Source organism: Psittacula echo (genome assembly GCF_963264785.1).
Source record: "Psittacula echo genome assembly, chromosome: 2".
NCBI lineage: Eukaryota > Metazoa > Chordata > Aves > Psittaciformes > Psittacidae > Psittacula > Psittacula echo.
The window spans coordinates 59,441,575-59,462,805 of record NC_137737.1 but is presented as its reverse complement, the minus strand read 5'-3'; the positions used below and the strand labels follow the sequence as shown (position 1 = coordinate 59,462,805).

At 43.4% G+C, this 21,231-nt stretch overlaps 1 protein-coding gene across 1 annotated transcript in view; it reads right to left on the bottom strand.

Annotated features, from left to right (window-relative positions):
- Positions 1 to 21,231, bottom strand: part of PTH1R (parathyroid hormone 1 receptor) — a gene marked incomplete at its 3' end in the record, with an annotated part of 112,063 nt that overhangs the window by 30,868 nt on the left and 59,964 nt on the right. The window contains exons 2-4 of the mRNA XM_080639528.1: positions 20,705 to 20,810; positions 2,829 to 2,939; positions 1,142 to 1,260 (exon numbers count right to left, since the gene is read on the bottom strand). Of these exons, the coding sequence (XP_080495654.1) occupies positions 1,142 to 1,260; positions 2,829 to 2,939; positions 20,705 to 20,810 (336 nt within the window). The remainder of the gene's footprint in view (positions 1 to 1,141; positions 1,261 to 2,828; positions 2,940 to 20,704; positions 20,811 to 21,231) is intronic.

Below are 21,231 nucleotides of genomic sequence, written 5' to 3'. Positions count from 1 at the left end.
CGGACCGTGTATTATCCTCAAGCCTGCTCCCCACTGTGAAGCTTGTCTGAAAATAACCCGTGCTGCAAATGATCACTCCCTAATGCCATATCCAAGGAGGACATCTTCCAAGTACCCCTGAGAAAACAAAGGTTTCTGCTAAATTCTTTGCAAATTACAGAAATAGAGCGGCAACCTCATGTGGGCAGAAATGTCTTTCTCTGAGAAATGAGAAGGTCACATCCTCTTAGGTGACTCCACTGACAGCTTTGCTGTCACGTTAGCATAGAATTGCTTCTGTGATGCACCCAGCTTGGGAGGCATTCAGTAGCACCACAGAGTCCCAGCTCGGCTCAGACACAGACAGAGAGGTAGGAAATTTCTGTCAGGTACTATTTTGCCAATGACCTGAATTTGTGTGAAAATAAGGCACATAGATCTGATGTATTGATAGGCAACCCCTCCTTGACCCCAACTCCCCCCTCCTTTTTTTTCCTTCATGTGCTAGGAATCCTTTCTCTAACTCTGGACTGGTGTCTCTGTTTCAAAATTGTGACTACACCAGAATTAGTTCAAGATCCGTTCTTATATGTTAATTTGCTTTAGCAAAGGATTTTGTCGCTACCCGTCTCCAATGAACAGACTATGTAAAAAGCTCTGATCCTTCATTTATACCTCTCAACCAAGAGGTTCTCTATTAATCACCTACAGAAACAGGATTGCTACCGGTTTGATTAACACCTTTTTTTTGGCTGTGTTTGTACGTCTCCTAGCACAGACAAGCACGTAAACATTGGAATTATTGGTAACAACCTGGTAGTAAAATTATTGGCTGGTAGGGAAGAGGAAGCCTCAATGGCATGGAACAAGCTCCAGCCACTTCTTAGTGTCCCTGAGCCCGTTTCAGGTTTCCCCAAGATATCTTTACAAATGGGATCATGGCAGGTGGACGAACCCTTTCTGGCTTTGAGGACAATTTCAAATTCAAATTAAAATAATTTCGCATCAAAACAAAGATATGGCTTTGGCAAGCTCGGCCATAGTTTCCAAGAGGAGGCAGCAAACTCTAGCTCATCAAGGGTTGTAAATAAGAAAATGCTCCTAGTGTTAGCCATGGATGAGGCCAACACTTCATGCTGCATGCACAAATGCAATTGCCTACCCTTTCCCTCGTCTCGTTGGTGAGAAACTTGGCACATTCACTGTAGTTTGCCCAGGTGCGGTTGTTGCCTGGGACCAGCTCCCAGCTCCCGTTCAGGTCACACCGGCGATAAGCATGGCCTTTGGGAGAGAAAGGAGAGACAGAGTAAACAGGACTAGACCTGGTAGAGCAGGAAAAGCTTCTCCCAGTGGTGGTTCTTATCGACCTTTATGCCTCCTGCCTGCTTTGAAGCTCAGCTGCAAGAACAGTTTCCATCTCCTTGGCAACTTTATCAATTTTCTAGCTGAGAAACACCAGAGAGCTAATAAAAAGTTGCACTTAGTTTAGGTTAAGATATAGGGTCTACAAACCAAGGAGAGATGCTTTAAAAAGTCCCAAAGCACAAAATAATCCTCAGAGTTGTAGCTCTCCCTATGAAAATAATCAGTAATCTATATTATGCTGCTTTTTTACAGATTCAGTGCACCTCAAGATATATTTTAATATGGCTACCCTTCACATGATGCTGAAGAAAGAAGAGAAGGCAAAGTTTCATCTTAGGTTTCAGCTGGCAGATAAAAGCATCCATGTGCAGAGTTTTGGGCTGGTGAGTATCATTTCATGAACTGTGTGTAAGAAGTTACACATTACAGTTAACGGACATGAAACCAGTCAACAGATCTGTCTGTCCTGTGACTACAGAGAGAGAGCTCACAGAGACCTCTGCACCTTAATCTGTCAGTCTTAATCTGACTCCCACACTAGCTGATTTGGCCAGTGGATATCAGTGCAGTGGGGAATCTATGCCATGTTGGATTGTGAAGAGAAAAAGGATGGATTGCCTGTTCCTCCTGGCCTCTAGTGTGAAGTGCATGTTCAGTGCCTCTGTGAGAGGTCATCAGCCAGGGGTTAAGCTGGCTCAGCTCACAGATCCTTCTAGAAAAGTCAGGACAGACTATGAGCAACTGCGGTGCACTGGAATATCATTCCTTGTTTTCTGAAAAGAGCATCAGTGCTCTGTGGGAACATATAGTCTTAATTCCCTAATTTTTCAGCCTTTGGGTGCACAGCTTTCCCTGAGAAAAGAGAATGCTTTAGCTTTGAAAATACACTGAGGAGCGAGTGTACTTCAATTGCTTCTGAAAACATGCACAGACTTTGCGGCACCACAAGCAAGCCAAGAAATGTGCTGCCTGAGGGAAAGTGAGATGGGGAGGAATTCACATGTTCTGGTTACTGGCGCTGTTCTCAGAAACCCACCGTAGGGGTCTGGGCAGAGATCAGGGGCTAGAATTAACAAACGCGTGAGGAATATAAATTGGAAGAGTATCTTGCAGGTTTCTATTAGTATGCAGTTTGTAGTGTCAAACAAATACAGATTTGTAATGCTGCAAGACTACCAAGTTGTAAGCATGCAGTTGGTGCTTATAACCCTAATTAGACACCCCAATCAGTGCCTCACCCCATTACAGTCTGGGTTGGGCAGGTGGGAAACTTGTCATTGTCTAGGTTAAAACAGAGCTTTTCTTTCAGCATAAAACCATAGTGGCTGTTTCTTTACTTCCCTTTCTCTGGCTTTACTCCTGATTGGGGGGGAGTCACCATGTGATAAAATGGGGATGCTAAAGAGGATTTTTAATTTTCTGATTCCCAGGCCTCCCATTGCTGCAGCTTACCAGGCTTTGCTGACACTAAAGTCAACACGTACCTTTGTGATTGAAGTCATAGATGTACTCAGGACATGGCATAGCCACCACTTTGCCTGGCACACCTTCAGGCCAGCAGACGATACCATCCCACTCAGGAAGACAGAAGCCATCTGTGCAAGAGACACAAAGATAAAAAGGAGTAATTGGACCTCCAGAGTCCTGCTGTTTGGAGAGGGCTCTTCTTGAAAAAGCCGGCAATACTGTCACTCAGTTCAAGAAAACCTCTCTTAGTCATCAGTGCAATTTTCTTCTTAGTGTTTAGCTCCAGAAGGTACAACTTTTCACAAGTTTTATTTCAGAAGGACACAGTCAGACTTGATTCCACAACATGGGACACTTTTAAGATTCGGTTGGACAGGGTGCTGGACCATCCAGTCTAGATCATGCTTTGCCAAAAGGTTGGACCAGATGATCCCTGAGGTCCCTTCCAACCTGGGATTCTAGGATTCTATGGGATAATAGCTGATGAGAGTGGTCAACAATTTTGGAAAGTTGCTTTCCCGTGTGGGCTGGAAGAAATGAAAATGGGGCAGGGCAGCAGAGTGGAGAACAAGAGGACCTGACTAGTCAGGACTCTGTAGACCGATGCGAAACATGAAGAAACCCAAGAGAGTTTGGTTATGTATAACCTTGATATGGCAGCACATATCTGAGCCTATGCTAGCAAGGACCTGGATTATGCTGTGGCTACATTACTGTGAAGCTCAAAGCTACCAGTTCAGGGAAGGTACTCATGCCCATGGAGTAGGAGGGCTGTGATTTAATGTCTATATATCATTAATCCAAATTCAGCTGTAATTTTAACTCATTATGTACATCAGCCGGTGCTATGCTATACCACAATGCTCTGCTGCTTTGTCAGATGTGCTTGTGTCCCTGAATTTGGGTGTTCCTTTAAGTAACACTAAGACTAGCAAGAATCTATAGAGAGGTGTCTGTAGCAGTATTTCTAACCATACATAGAGAATATTTAATTTCCTTGCCTCATGAGGTGTGAAACAATGGAATTTCTGTTTCGTAAAGATTTGCATCCTTTCCCATCTGACAGCCTTTTTGCTTATGACTTCGCCATTGTCCCTCTACCTCTGTTTTCCTATGATTTCATCATGGTGCAAGATATAGAGCAATCATGCACTGATTGATTTGGAGCTGTGCCCATGCTAATTGGCTGGCAGTGCATGCACAGTAATTGGCCACTTGCCTGCTGCCAAGCACAGGGTAACATGGCTGAGCTTTCCCAGCTTCCCCATGTCTGCCCTTTTTCCCTAAACCTTTTTTTCTTTTTTAAAAATTGGCAAGTATGTACGTACATATTGTAATTTTGCAATTATCCAGAACTTGAGAAAAAATTAAGCAGGTCTTTTAATGACCCATAATTATGAGAAGCTTTGCTTCTCTCTTCACAAATAAGGTACCAGCTGATCATTCAAGGCCTCCAGGTTATGTCCTGTGTGGGCTAAGAGGGCTAAGGAGCTCTGCAGCCCATGGGATTTGCCACCAGCTTCTGAAGCAGCTGAGATACCAGAGATGGAGATGATAGACTTCCCTGGGAGATGAGTGCCCACCCTCCTGTCAGTCTCATGTTCCTCATCATCTGTTCATTTTTTCTGCAAGGGACAAAGCCAGAACTTATCCACATTTAGAAATGCTGAGAAATCCTCCAGGCATCTCAAAAACTGTGGAACTTGACCTCATTTTCAACACTGCTTTAAAAAGAGGGAACTCAAACCCTGTTCTCCACCTCTTCTATCCTTCCAGCTTGTCAACCACCCATTTCTGCAGCTTTTCATCCATAAACTTCCAGCTCTAAAAGGGATCCAGTTCCAACTCAGATGCAGACATTCAACATGGGCAGGTAGGACTATGCACCCAAAGCTAACCTGGTGTTTACATATGCTTTTGCGTTGGCCTGCATTAGCTGCACCTATCAATTAAAACCAGCTGCAGTAGAGATTTGAAGTGAAGAGCAGAAAATGGTGAGTCTACCCGAGGTCTGGTTTCAGAACTGCATCTGCCCTCTGTACCCATGGCAGCCAATGAAGGAGTTTATCAACAGCCTGAAAAAGTGTCTGACAGAGAGGAGTTATACGTGAATCAAAATAAAATGGAACAGACTGCTCTTATCTGCAAAAGAGCTCCACTTGAAAAGAAATGATAAGCACAGCCAAGATCTCAGCATGTTTCATTAGTATAAAGCTAGTGCCTTAGTAATCTTTCAATCAAACTGCAATTTATCCTTTATAATGAATGTGTTTTCACATGATTAAATAAGGATCCAGAATTGCTTTAAAGACCTTTCGCTGGTATGGTACCCTCCAGGGTCAGAGCTGGCAGTGATCAATTCAGTTTGCTGGTATTTCAGGATATGAAAAACAACAGAAAAATTCTAAGCAGCCGATTTCTTATGTTTAATTTAGTGCTGATAAAGAAGACCCAACTAATCACTGCCTATCTTCTAAAACTTTAACTGGGAGTGAGGATAGGGGAGCTAAATTCCTCAGTATTGTTTTGATAAAAAAAGAGGAAGAAGCTTATTGCATTTGCTACACTTCCAGTCACATTAGAGGAAGAATAATACTATATTTGCTATTCATGGAAACCAGGAAAGCCCTTCCCTTTGGCTCATTATGTTGCAGGATTACTTACACTGTGAAAACTGGTTTATTTATTTTCCAGTTCTCTGGAAGGATCAAAATAAAAAGGAAAAAAAGTAGCCCACAGAATTTGGATTAGGACAAAATGTTATTGTCTCTGAGGTTTTTTTTTTGCAGACAAGAAAGTAAATAAAAATTTAATTTAGCACTCAAAGTGGTCTTACCTAAAATAAAACCAATTCTTTTTACAAATAAATAGATTTGGGTAAACTTGAAAATGAATGCCAGGGAGAAACAACACTGAGAAGAAAATGTCATGCTCTGAAATGCTGAGAGAAAAACCTTGCACTTTTCTATGATCTTCAGAATAGCTTACAAATGTCAGCCTTCACTTGTAAGTATTTCATTTAGTATCATACTACAATATTTGTCCAGAAAATATTGTGGTGGAAAAGCATCTGATGGGTATACCCTCCTTACAGTGTAAACATACACACACACATTTGAAATGGACTCATTCAAAAGAAAACAATGCTTTCTGGATAACAAAATATACAATTGTTTCTTTTGGGGTACTTTGATCCCCACAATCCTTGCAAAAAGCAGAGGGTTGAAAGCTGTATGCGGGAACCAGTGCACACAGGTGCTGGGACACCTCTGGACTGGTGTTTTATCATGTGGACAATTTGGGAAGCCATCAGCTGCCCCAAAAGTTTGGAAAAAAAAAAAAAAAAAATCAGGCTTGCTGCTTCTCACTGCATCTGAAATATTTTATTGCCTCTGTGTATTGACCCATGGAATTGATTCATTTAAACTGATTAGGGTTTGGTGGGAATCGATCTTCAGAAAGCATCCAAATGCCCTAAGAAAAGATGCAAATGAATCTGTCATTGTTACCATGAACTGCTGCAACACAGAAAAACCTTTGTAGCCTGCTCTCCATCTCTCCATCATCCCCTGGCTCCCTCTCCCCACTCTGTGCTTGGAAAATACATTTCAGCCAAATTTGAAGGAGGAGTAAGACATCTCAGTCTTCCAATTTCATGGTGATAGACAATCAGTAAAGAGCAGGTGAGCATTTGGTGCCTGCCACCCGGCAACCAGCCTTTGCCAACTGACTAGCCACCTGGCACATGCATAACTTAAAATTAGACACAGCATGGCTGTTACTTGCCAGTGCAGGGTGCCATAGGTAAGGCAAGGGGAGAGGAATTGGGCTGGGAAGAAGGACTACTAACTACTAGTTTGTGGTAGGGGGAAGCTGGAGGGAACATCAACAGGTCAAGTCAGGTGCCTCTGGATCTCCTGGTTGCAGAAAGAATTGAAAAGTTTCTAGATTGATTGAAACTCTTGGAAAATATTTTGCAAAATGGAAATATTGGACCAGCCATGCTTTCTGACTGCTTGATATACTTTCCTGGATTTTAACACAGCCAAAAGCTCTTTCTCCCCTCTGTATATGTCTGTTGTCCCATACAGGAGCCCCACTGTCCTTCTCTCACTCCTCCCTCCAATACCTTTATTTTTCCATCTAAGAAACAAACCATCAACCTTCTGACAGGACAAGGGGTAATGGCTTTAAACTAAAAGAGCATTTATTCGGACTAGATATGAGGAAGAAATTTTTTACAATGAGCATGGTGAAGCACTGGAACAGGTTGCCTCCAGGGTGGTAGATGTCCCATTCCTGGAACAATTCAAGGCCAGGCTGGACAGGGCTTTGAGCAACCCAGACTAGTGGAAGGTGTCCCTGCCTGTGGCAATGGGGCTGGAACTAGATGAGCTTTAAGGTCCTTTCCAACCCAAACCATTCTATCATTCTATGATTCCCCACATCCCTTCCTTACTCCCTGACCCAGTCTTCTCTGGTGCACCCAGCCATGTGGCACCTTTGTCATTAATTTTAACAGCTTGAGACTACTGGGACCAAATTCTGCACCTTCTGCCTCCAACTTTCTCCTATTTTACTCACTCTAGAGGTCACTTAATAACTGAGCTGATTATACAATGAGGAGAGAAAATACCATATATTTCATTGGTATTGTGCTGGAATCTAAACAAGACTTTTCCTTTGGTTTGTTTTCCCAAATATTTCCTCCAACATTTTTTTATTGGTTTATAAAAACATTAACAGTACTAACAACTTGGCTTCTCTCTGTTGTTTTTCTTTTCCGTGGTCATTTCTCAAAAGAAATCTACACTAGTTACAAGAAGAAATCTGAAAAACGGTGAGGAGTTTCAGGAAAGCAATAAAAAGAATCCGCAAGCCAACAATTTCTCCTGATGGCTATGTTTTAAAATAAATTTTAAAAAAATTTGCAACCTTTTTTTATAAGCTGTCATTAGAAAAAAAATGCACCACCTGCAAGTAGTGTGCTTTTGGCATGCTTAATATAAGTCAGTCTCTCTTGGGACACTTAACGATATTTAGAAGCATAGATAATCAGAAGGGATCCAGTTCATCCTAAGTGCCAATCGAAAAGCTCTCAAAAAATTTCATTTTTAGGTGAAAAATAATTTGAAGGTTCAAATACGCTGTTTGGATTGATATAGGTGAGTAGGTTTGGGACACAGAGCTACATGTTCTAAGCAAACTGGGAATGCAAAACATTTCTTTCTTTGGAAGAAACAGTAGGATTCACTGAAGACGTAAGTCAGAAGGAATTCATAAAACTTTCAAGAAAACAAGAAAATCTCACACATATCCCACATCCCAAGCATCTTGGATGTGTATCAGTCATTCAGGCAATGATTTCTCAGGCATTTATGTATGCCGGTGAAGCTCCTCTAAATTCAGAGCCATAACTCTCATGGATGAAGACAGGGAAGTTGGGTATTGCACCAGAGTTTCTCATTGTTTGGAGGAGATGACTGACTACTTTAGTGCTGAAGAAATTAGTTTTGCTGGACAACATGAGTAGCTGGAAGTGATGCAAGAACTTTTTCTTTTCCAGAAGCTTTGCAGATGGCTCATCCTGGTGTTTCCTCTTCTGTCTCCATGGTTTGATACAAGTTCAGGGAGACAGAGCAATTGTACTCATGGAGAAAGTGAGTATCAGTGACCAACACAGTCCCTGACTACAAACCTATCACAGGCAGGTAAATGAGGTTGATAAAAGTCAACTGCTGAGGCAGGAATTAAAGGTTTGTCTTTTAAGACTTATTGTGTTTTTTCATCCCTCAGTAGCTGCTAGAAGAGGTTTCACAGGTCCCAAGATGTCCTTGCTATTGGTGAAACAAAATAACCTCTCTGGGAAAAGCTCCTAAGTTCCTTCGCTGGAAAGGAAGGAAAAAAGTCTTCTAGCAATTTGGAAAGACTGGTAGGGTGGAAAGAGTTTTTGGTACCCTGGAGGAGAATAAAAGCCTTGGTCTGCTTAATCCAACAAGAGAGAATGAGAAAGAAGGTTTTTCTCATCCCATTGGTAAGCACTATGAATGGACATGAGCAACACAAGTGCGAAAGGATGCAAAAATAACCGGAGATGTAAACTGGCAGTGAACAAAGCTTATACTGGAAATTAAAAGACGTGTCTACCCTTCACATGAGTAATGTTTATGATGAGGCCAGTAAGTTCCATTTCCCTCAGTAATTTTTAAATGGTATCATTAAAGCAAAGGGAACCTGTGGCATGAATGGGGCGAGGAGGAGAGCACCATGTCACTTGCAGCTTTCTCTGCTATCCTTGTGCTGGGACAGGTGAGTGCACCTTCATCTTACTTCAGTATCGCGTATGATGCTGTCTTATGATCAGCATAGTCACTTCTGCTTCCCAAAACCATCTCAGTTTTCAGGCTGGCTATCTACCTTTACTCCAGGTCTCAGAAACCATCTTACTTATACCAGAGACAATCACTTACAAGGACAGAAGAAATTCTAAACCAGTCAAGATTACTATATCCTTCCATCTGAGGTACAAAAATGCCAACAGACCTCCCAATGTAATTCTGCACGCATCCCTTGAGACACCCAGCTCATTGCTTCCTCAAGACAAACTAAGCCATGGCAGAGCTGAGCCTCTCTCTCCACCACCATATCCCTGCACCAGTAAGGGTCCCTAGTTTCCTGAAGCATTTCCTATAAGCTTGTTTTTCACTTCTCAGCCCATCAATCCAGGTTGTTCAAATCCTCAAGTTCAGCTGAGAGCAGCCCCAAGGGTTCAGGCAACAAATCTGTCACTGAAATACAGACTTCTGTCTGAGGGACATGTGTTGGGAGAGACAGTGCTAAATGCTGTCTTCATCCACTGCCTTCCCAGGGCTGTGCTTGGGCAAGGATGCAGGTCACCACCAGACAGCTCCTCCTCATCCAGCTCTGCAGAGGACATACCACCACCACGAAATAAGCACTCTGAGAAAATGAGGCGTGTGGTGTCAGTTCACCATCTAAGTAGAAGTTGCCAGCACCTCATTGAAATGCACGGAGTGGCAAGTTCCTCTAATATCAATCGCAACAGGATATATACCTACCAAGTATAGGTCAGAAAATCTGATTTGCTTCTCTGCATGTGCATGCCATTTATCACAGACCATCATTGCCCATTTTCTAAGACTAGACTGTAAAATACTCCAGGCAGGGTGTGTGCCTCAGTTCCTGAGGTGCTTGAAGGTTACTATTGTAGGGTACCCATTCATCTCACCATTGCTTGGACTGTCATGAATACTGCCTTACAGTAACACCATCCTACAGAGTAGTTATAGCAGCACAGATTACTGTAGTTTTAGAATATATGTGCCTTGCAACTCTCCTTAGCCCTTGAGGGTTGAAATTTCAGGGCATTTAAATTGTAGTCATTATCAGAAGCCAATATGATATTCAGGATGAAGTAAGCAAATGCTCTGTTGAATGCCTTTGCTGTGGGACTTGCCTTTTGAAGCCCAGGCACAGAGCGCTTTCCAAAAAGGCTGCATCACATGCATCTCTTATTTTGTTTTTTCTTCATTTCTGCTTCCCCACCTGAGCCTTGTCAAAAATCCCAGGTTGCTTTGGTGGGAGAGACAGGAAAGGAGAGGCATATTTTGGCCATGCCTGCTCATTGCTCACACTGCATCCCCAGGGTGCAATGAAAGCTATTCTCTCCTGCCTGCTACTTTTCCCTTGCCTCCTCCCTCCTTTCTTTTTCCCCCAGACTCAATTCCAGTTTCTGTGCAAGTGGTACATGCATGTGGAGAACACATTAAAACCATCTGTGAGGCTGCTTGGCAGCTGGATAAATGCAAACACGGTCTCGAGGTGTTTATCTAGGGGTATGGAATATAAATTAGCCCAACTTATTCTGGCACCGTGCAAGGCACCAGGGAGACCACATTTGGAATATGGTGTGCAATTGTGGTCACTCTATTACGGGAAGGACATTTGGGGGATTGGAAACAGGCAAGGAGAAACAACAAAAAAAATGACCCAGCATTTTGGGACAGGAAGGGGAGAAAGGGAGGCTTGGAGGACCAGTGGCTTTGTATAGGGGTATGCGGTGTTGCAGATGCATTGCAAACTTGACTGTCAGAGCATGTGTGTATGAGCACCTGCATACATACACCTATGTATAGGTGGGTATGTCTGCAGGGAAGGGTGTGTATTGTTGTTGACCTGTGTTGTGCAATTAGGGGGAGGATATGTCTATTCTGGGAAAAGATGCTCCTCATGCATCCAAGGGCATCTGCATGGGTAGCTGGGGACATATAGTGGAGTTGTGTGCAGTGTGTCCTCTGCCAGTGCATGCAGCTCTGAACATCTCTGTGTGTATGGGTTCTGTGCACTGACCAGCTGGAGGGGAGGGTAAGGAGAGGGAGGGGATGGATGGATGAATGGATACAGGTTCTGCTTATTACTACTCAGAGACCTTTGCTGATCTGTGTAACAGTGCTCCATGGGCAGAACACCCCTTGTATGCTCAGCCCTTAGAGGGGAAAGCTCCTGAGACCTGTTATTCCTTTGTATTGCAAGACTTATATGGCTACCTAGTAGACATTTCTTAATGGGATGGGAAGTCCTTGACCTATAAACCTTTGCAGGTAGAGGCCAGCTGTTGGTAGTTCCTATCTCTTGCTAGCTCTAATTCAAGCATGACTGGCAAGCAGCTACCTGTGAAGAGCTGCAAGCCCTTGGAAGTCATCATAGTCTTCAGTCTTGAATGGTAACTGTGGTAGATGGGTTGGATGGAAGAAGACATCTCTCTGTAGGGCTCCTTTGATTTATCCTGTAACCACAGAAGCCATGAATCTGAACTTCTCCCTCACAGTCTTGTCTGTTCTCCTATTTTGAAAGGTCTCCTGGTCCATGCTGACCCCCCATGGTGTCCAATGGAGCAGTGACAGCTGTCCCAGGCCAAAACTGTGCTGGGAGCACGCTAACAACGGGTGGTTTGATATTTGCATGATAGAATTTAGGCCAGTGTTCTGGCCCTACACCATAGAGCCACAAGGACTGAGAGCAAAAAACAGGGTAGAAAGAGAAGGGTAAAAAAACCCCTCAAAACTACCAAACCAAAACAAAAGAACATAGCAGAAACAAGATAGAAAGAGCAGGAGATATGGGTTTATAGTGGTCTGGGTGTTTAGGGAAATTCCTGAGTGCTCTGGATGCCTTTGTCTCCCTTAACTTCTAAGCCACCTGAGGCTACTCAGAAACCCTGAGGAGACCCTGGCAGGCTGGATGATCAAGGGATAGTGCTTGTGCCTCTGGAGAGAAAACCAGGAGCAGATCCTTGGCTTCTGCAAGCCCAAACAGAGCCTGGGCTTGGGTATAGGTCCTTTAGGGACAATTAAGCCATAAACTCAGTTGCACAACCCATGTACCTTAGGTAAATACACACAGCTTCTCAACTAAAAATAAACCCCTCTCCCTAGCAAATAGGTTTATTTACTATGAAAACAAGCCATCTCAAAGCAAGCTGGAACACCTAGGACTCTGAGAAAGGATTGCCGATGGCCTTTGCTAATAACAGGTTTATGTAAAAATCTTTCTTCCCCCACAAAATGTCCCATCTCCTTTTCCAAACCAGGGAAAGACAGGCTTTTAATTCATGGGTGAAAAAAAAAGAAAAAGAAAAAAGAAAAAAAAAGCTGCTCTGATGGCATATGGCTGGGAATTTCACTTCATCTGCTTCCAGGTTTAACTTTGGGGTGGCATCAGGCTGCCCACCATGCCTGAAATGTAATATTTTTGTACGTAGAACAGAAATTTTAGGGTTTCCTGTTCTTTCCAAAAGGCTTTCATCTAGAGACTAAATTTAAAGAAAAAAAGGGGATTAAAAAAAAGGAAAGAAAAGAAGAAAGGAAGCCAAATGCTTGTGGGGACAGGTTTGGGTTGTTTTTGTTCTTTTTTTTTTTTGTTTGAGTATTTTGGGTCTCTGTCCCTCACTGCCTTAGCCAAAAGCAACAGATGACGCACATATCCTGAGAGAGGGGTGCATGGAATCACACTAGACTGGCTCAGCCCTGTCTCCCCATGGCACAGGTTCATGTGAGGCTGTACCCATGTCACCCCATGGATCAGGGTCCATGGCAGGTTCTTAGGCTCAGAGATATGCTTGGGAGGTGGGCAGGGGGCAGATGACACTGTCTACGTAATCTATCGTAGGGGTACAAGAGGAAGCTCACCCTCCATCAGCTAGCATAAAACAAAAAGTTAACCTTTCTAAAGGGAGGAAAAAAAAGGGGAATTTTAAATCATTACACATAAACAGGAATTCATTATTGTTAAAGAAAGTTTAGAATTGTATTAAATTTTTACCTTTTTATTTGCTAGGACTTTCTTTTGGACTATCAACACTGCTACCAATCATACATATAGTAACCACATGTTTCCACTCTCTAGAAATGCTTGGCATGTCTATTATTCACTCTGATGCTCATTAGTCCCTAATTCAACTCTTGAGATGCATCTCGGACACATACCTAAATAAATTGCATCTGGTTTATTTCAAGTGAACAAAATATTGCTGAACCATAATAGCAGATAACATATTTGAATACCACTTTTGACAGCTAATTGCATAGGGCAGGAATCAGATGAAAGTTAAACACAAGACAGTGAACATTCCTTCCAGACTCTGGAAGCCTACTTCCAATAAACATCTCTTTCCAGTCTCTACAAGACGGGTGGACACCATTACACTCTCCATACTCCCAATCAATTCTATTCTTTCTTCACAATATGCAGTTCTAGTTTTATTATATTTTTTTATATTTATTCATTATACTGGGTATTATGGCCATTTTTAGTAGCTGAAGGTACATTAAAGATCAGCTCTTTGGCACAAAGGCAAAGCCAGTGTTGGTCAAGCTTGTGAAGGTGCAGGCTGATTAAGAGAACAACATATAACCACTCCCTGGCCACTCTGGTAGGAAATGCTCTGGAAACAGCTGTCTTTTGTCACTGCACTGTGAAGGACACGGCACTTGCTAATAATTGTGCAGGCTGAGGAAAATTGTGGACTTTATAAAACTGAGAAAGTAAAAACCAGCAAAGGGAAAAGGACAACGCTAAGTGGAACAGATGGGAGACCAAGGTCTTCCTGCTTCCAGAGGATGGTGGAACTTTATTCAAAGTACTTATCTCTTCTGGGCTGGCTGCTTCCTGGTGAAGAGTTCATGAAATCCATGCACAGCCAGGATCACATTTTCCACTCAAAGAACCAGTTCTAGTGCATGTCTCTATGCCAAATCCAAGTCTGTGATGGAAGAATGATGTACAGAAACTGCCTCAAAATCTCATTTCTCCTCTTGGAGGCAAGCAGGATTTCTGTACACACAGGTCCCTCCCATGGTGTGTCTTCTTGTGTTAATCTGTGTAGCCATTTCTAGTTTGTGATTGCAAAGTAAATGCATTAGGAGTTGGTAGCTGCAAGGCAAAAGAGCAAACAGCAAATAACAGCACAAAAATCGACGTTCGTTGCTGATCCAGGTTACTTCATTTCTTAAGACCCATAGATATCTCTGAAATTCTAATTTTTCCCTTTGTAAAATATTGGTTGACAAATAGGGGGTGGAGAGGGAGGAAGGGGAGGAGAAATAAGTTGCAGACCTGAACCGTGAAAGAAATCAGTGAATCTGAGATAAATCAATGCCCTCACTAAACTGAATAGGAATCTGCCAGTTCATACCAGGAAAAGCAGCAGTCCATGAAATGTACTCAGCAATGAGATGTACAAAAGAGGAAGAGAACCCATGTACCCACTGCACTGCAGAAAATTTCTAATGTGCTTTCCTTATTTCAAAACAAACTTGGAGGCTTTAAAGTGAGAATGATGATGAAAGTTTTGAGTTTCAGTCAAGTGGGATTTATCCAAAGATTTGTCAGTTTCTGTCCACCTGGATTTGAATCTTTGTAGCTTCACCTTGAATTCCAGGACAAAAGGAAATGTGGTTTGTGGCTTGTGCCCTGGCTGAAGAGGAAGTAGATAAGCATCCAAATCTTGGCTCTGGCACAGACTCTTCTTTGAGATTGGAGGCGAGGTGCTAAATATCCCTGTGCGTCAGATCCCAAGAATGAAGTCACAAGCCCTAACAGGCTTTCATGCCAGCTTACATGATATTTCTATCTAAAAACATACAAAAATAATAATCAAGGCATCCCGAATTCCCTCACAGCTTCCTAAAACACAGATCAATTACCAGTGGAGTGGAATAAATCACCAGACTGGGCTGCGATCACACCCAGGCAGAGACAGGAGTCAAGCAGCCCTCTGCCAGGTGGTATCTGGCAACTTCTGATGAACAGGAATAGACATGGGTGAGTGCAGCACAAGATCTGATTGCACTAAGTGGATGCATACACCCCTTGATGTAAAGTGGGCCTGTATGGGAGCAAGGAGAAAAGGCAATGGGGAATAAAGCAGTCTGGCTTTTCAAAACCTCTTGATATTAATTGAGCATGTAATGCTCAATGCAGTACTGCTAACACCAACACCGTTCTTTCCTAGCACTGTTCCTTTCCCTGTGATGGCTCTGTTTATGTGGCTGCATTATGATTCAGATCAGGAAGACTCCTCCAGAAAGACTCCTTCTCAGGTCAGTCAGTTGCACCAATGGCGCGCTCATACTTGCATGCTAAAGGGAGTCTGAAATAGCAAATGAAGGCATTCTTCTTGGTGATAAGAAAACTGACCTCTGTGGACACACACAGATCCTCACAGCACCTCTCTTAGCATAACTGAGTTCTGCTCAGTCCCCATTAGACAAACTGTCTTATCAACCATACTGGCTTATACTGAAGTCACTCCTTCCCTTTGTCATTGAGATGCCCTGTAGAACCAGTTCAAGATGTGACATGCAGTTAGGAGTCCATGGGACTCCGTTTTCCCTTTGTCTGAGAGAAGAGACACTACTGCTGCCTCTTCACACCTTCCATCTGGCTGCCTTTGAGCTGGCAGAACAGTGCTTTATTCAGCCTTGCTCAAATCCAGGTATGAACTCAAAGTGTTGATGAGAGCAGGTTTGCAGTAAGAGGCCCCCAGAAGGCTCCTCGGAGAAGCAGAGGCTGTCTGCAGAAGTGCACATGCCTATTTCTCATGGCTTAGAGAGCCATGAGAGGGAAATATCCCTGAGTGCCTATAGCAGTGGATGTGTCTCTCAAAGTCCTCTTCTGACTCTATCCACAAGCTGTAATGCTAAACACTGAGGGGTACAGGACAAAACCCCAGAGCAGAGGCGTGAAACCCAGATCTCAGGCTGCACAACCATCTTTACTTGTTGCAGAGCTTGCATAAGTGTCCAATGCAAAGTAGCTCTAAAACAGCCATGGGGCAAAGGCCTCTTTTCCTGTAACCTCTGTGGTTAAGAGCTTCCCTGGAGAGACGGGACTCTCAAGTCCAAAGCACTCCTTGTTGACTTGGGCCAGGGGGTTTAACTTTCTCCTTTCTCAAACATCCTACACCACTCAGCTGTCCTCAGGGTTGTCCCAGATTTAAAGTTGCTCCATGCTGAAGCTGCTACAACAGTCCCAGAAGATACTGGCTCTACAAGCAGATTCTGAGGTTGGGCAGCTGAGATACAGTTCTTGCACAAGTGCTTTTTGATACTTTCAGACACAGGGAAGCAGAACTAATAGAAGAGATTTCAATCTCCTTTTTAACCTTTGACATGCTAGGCAGTAAATAATTGTGTCTGGGATATAACAACATATATTTAGATTCTCTCAAGCAGAGCTGAATGTGAATCTTTTCCCTCACCAGAAACAGTTACGTAAGGAAGGCTGAAGAAGTTTCTTCTTTTAATGACTGTATGATGACCTTTCCTTATGATCTTCTCAAAACTACTGCCTCACTGTGGGCTTGTCCTTTTTCCTTCTTTGGAATGACAAACCAAGCACAGACTTGAACATGCAAGATGACTGGATACAACATCACGGAATCATGAAGGTTGGAAGGGACCTCTGGAGATCATCTAGCTCAACCCCAAAGAAAATATTAAAAAAAAAAAAAAAAAAAAAGAAAAAAACCAAACCCTGAAGAAAAAAGGAAAAAAAAAAAAAAAAAAGACGTAACATGTGAAGACCTGTGAAGGTCCTCTTCTTTTCCAATGTAAAAGATGAATTACCCAGACCTCCCCTTCTCTCCTTGCCCAGCTCTGCATCTGCTGCATTGTAGTTAGGCTCTCACCAATCTTTGATAACTGAACCTTGAACTCTATAGGGAAGAAATAATCCCTCCAAGGAGCCTCCATGTTGTTAGCCTATGATTATATGTCCTCTGGGCAGGACTAATTCAAGGCCACACTTGAAATACTCTGTTCACTTCTGGACCCCTCACAATGAGGAAGACATTGAGGTGCTGGAGCATATCCAATAAAGGGCAATAAAGCTGGCGAAGGATGTGGAGTGTAAGTGGGATGGGGAACAGGTGAGGGAACTTGGGTTGTTTAATCTGGAGAAAAGGAGGCTCAGGGGAGACCCTACTGCTCTCTACAGCTACCTGAAAGGATGTTGCAGTGAGGTGGCGGTCAGTCTCTTCTTCCAAGTAACAAGCGATAGAACAAGGGGATGTGGCCTCAAGTTGTGCCAGGGGAGGTTTAGGTTGGATATTAGGAACATTTTATTGCCCGAAAGGATATCAAGCACTGGAACAGGCTGTCCAGCGCAGTGATGGGGTCACCACCCCAAAAGAATTTAAGAGATGTGTAGATGTGGTGCTTAGGGACATGGTTTAGTGGTGGACTTTTCAGTGCCAAGTTAATAGTTGGTACCGATGATCTTAGACATCTTTTTGAACCTAAATGATTCTATGATTCTATTGTTTCAGGCCAAGGGGTGCACTGCTCCCTATGATGTATGGCTTTCCCCACCTCTAATATAAAATAAGTCTGTTCTACACTAGCAGAAGCAGCCTTTGGAGTGGGACCTATTAACACTGCTGAAAATAAAGAGAAAATCCAGAGACACAGGTTAAGTGTCTGGCTTTGCTTTCAGAAGGCACTGTGAGCTGTCAAGACAGGAAGGAGCTGCAAGGCATGCTATCCAGGAGACCTTTCAAGGAGACAAGGCCCTTTGTGCCCTGTCACATGGAGACCATCAGTCTCATTGCCAGTAGGTAGACTTGTTATAGATATAGTGGCACATCAATGCCATAGGCTGCCACTATTATTAAACTGAGGGTCAAATGGACCTGGGCACAGCTCCCTGCCTGCAGAATCCCTTGTTTTCTTTCTAGGAAAGGCTAGGTCTTGCATATCTAAAATACAAATACATTGTGAGGGACAACTCTGTCCTACACCACTAGAAATCCAAAGACAAGACACATAGGGGACCTGGTGGTGTAATAACACAACTCAAGTTCTCCGTGGCAGTTATAAGAGTCCTCCTGCCACCCAAATGGGTGCTCCCCAGAAACACTCCAAGTGATATCACAGGATACTGAAAGCTTGGGGTGGCTGCCCAGGGTTTTTACTGCTCCAGGTTGCAACAATTTCACCCCCATAAATATTGTCTGCAGGTGGGGGCTGGTGCATCTTAATTGTAAAGACCATGTTGCTCTTAATAGGCTTTTTCTTTTGCGTCTGTAGCAAGGGAAGAGGCAATAGGATGAGGTCCTCCATCTGGCTGAGAAGGGCAGACCCATATGTCCTTGGGTGACTAACACAAATCAAAACCAGGCCCCAGATTCCATATCATCAAAGGAGGAAAAGACTGGACCTAATCACTTTTCACCCTGGGCTCTGAAGCCTTTGTGCAAAAACAAAGCTTCTGAGCCTTAGCCAGGCAATTAATTACATTAAAGCTAACAGAGTACAGATTAAAGCTTTTTGTTCTGTCACCCCCCACCTCCCAAGAGGATCTAAAACTATCCATCTCCTTTGACTCCTGCAGCATGAAAGAGCAGATACACCTCAAAATGAAGATCAAGTTAGTCTGTTCTCAAATATCCATGTAACATTATCATTTCATGTATCCAGAGGCATCTGTAGCTTAAAAATCAGTGGATGATAGCTGTTCTGCATAGTGGGAAGAGCATTTTCAAATTGCAAAATCCTCTGTCTGTGATCACCAACTCTAGACCACCTCAGAAACAGTATGGCAACTTGCTGCCTTGTTTGTGAAGTGCTAGAGTGAATTTTGAGGGTCTTGCAGAGGCGCTGCCACTGAAGATTCTTTCACAACATCTTAAAATGTTTTTGGGGAAAGGCTAAATCAGAATTCATTGTGCCTTTGGATTAGCGGAACACTTGCAGATTAATTCAATCTAACTACTTTGATCTAAAGCTAATGATTGCTTTGAGTCTTTAAAGCCATATTACTGCTGTGATTATTGACATCAAGGTGATTCCTCCTCTTGGCTGTGCTATTTGGGATTAGGCAGAGATTTGCAACAGAGAATGCACCAATGATCCTGAGTTCTATTGACTGAGCAGCTCAGAATAGTTTTTCCCAAAGCCAGGACTTGGGTTCATGAAATATCTAAATGAAAATGTATTAGATTTCTTTTTGTTCCAGTCAAAGGCAAAGCTAATGCTGGCCTCAATCACAGAACCAGGTCTCAAAATAGGAACAAAGGCGTATTTGCAAAGCCCAGTGCTATGATTCCTCTGCTCTATCAAACTGACCATAGTAAAGAGCCCAAAGTCTGCTTGTCAGTCACATGCATCTCCCCAGCCTTACCAACACTGTTCCTGACAATTAAGGAGAGAGATCAATACTAAAGGTTGACAGTCATATAGAAAAGAATTAGAAAACAGGGTGTGAGAGCAAGACCAGCTGGTGGACATCACTAGATCCCAAGGTAGGTAGGTGGTCTATAGCACAACAGAAGGAAATGCCTTTGCACATATGTTTTTTAATGAGGTGTTAATTGGGCATTGGGTGGACAGGACAAAGAAGCAACTGAGGATGTGGCTTGAGGTTTTGGTTGATGCAAAGCAGGAGGCCTGGAATAAAATGAAAGCTGGGCTTTTATGGCCTCTTGCTGTCATTTTGTCATTTCCAACAGGAGAGGGACACCAGGTGGGCAGGCAACTCTGCTCTGAAATCACAGCTAGTTTTGGGGACCTTTCCTTCTGCTGGTGATGTCTCTAGGTACTCCCAGAGTGCTGGCTGTGGGAAAGAGATCTCTAAGATGCAACAGTGGAGGTGGGAAACATTCTGGCTTGTCCTCATCAGTGAGGCAACAGAGATGGGACAGCATGCCCACCCAAGAGTAGCTGGGTGGGTGCAGGATGGCTCAGCACACAGACCTGGTGCCAATAATTAGCACATCTGAAACTGATGAAAGAACCCAATGGGAGATCATTACTTTGCTACCCACATGAGAGAGCTTTCTCCCTTCCTTCTCCCTCCAGGCTTACATCTGGTAATGATTTTGCAGCTCAAAATAGAAAGGAAGTGGGAGAAAAAGGCTTAGCCGAGCTCAGGCCTATTTGAGGAGAGTAGAGAGAGTATGTCAGAGGGAAACAAAGAAGTGTTGTTGGAAGGATGCTTTGTTTCCCGTACCACTGGTGTCACGCCGCAAAGGATCTTGGGAGAACTGATGGTGGACGCTATCTCCCATACTTTGCCTGGTGATGGTAACTGGGCTATGGGTATAGCAATAAGGGCAGTAAGCCCATGACTCTTTCACCCTCCTGACCCCTTGGCATCTGGAATTCTGGAGCAGAAGAAAGAGGCTGTGACAGCTTTGCTTCACAACACCTTGTGTTAAAGATAGCCTAACCTGAAAGAAAAATATATTGAGCCTTCTTCAGCTACCTAACTATATGCTCTGTGTGTGGGACTAAGGGGAAGTGCTGGGTTTGAGCAGAGAGGAGCCTGGTCCCAGCCCCAGCCACGCAGTCTGGATTGCTGTGGGAACACTCACCATGCACCTTGGGGACCTTGGCTTTGAGGTGTCGTTCACACTTAGCCTTGGCTTTTAGCAGTAGGAAGATCTGCTCTTCTTTGGTAATGACATCATCAGCATCCACCTGCAGTGATGGGGAGAAATGAGGTTAAACCTCAGCATGTGAAGAGCAGCAGGACACAAACTTATTAGATAATGTAGGTGATCCAAATGCATAATCTCCTTTGCATCAGCAGTTTCCTCCACCAGCCTTACTCTATGTGAATCTCTGTTTGCTCAGCAGTTAGTGTCCCAGGCAACACCTCTTCCAAGATGCCACATGGAATCATCCACATACATGGCAAAGGAAGCACACACTGCAATTATTCACATCATACACACGCACACACAGGAAGCCAGCAATTTCTGGGCTGGCATGCCCCTGTTTGCAGGGACAAGACTACTAAGAGGGAAAAATACCCTAGTAAACAATATTGTAGCAAGGACTCCTTTCTTCCTCTTAAGAATTGCAACCTGCCACCATCAATACAGTGCTATTTCCATCT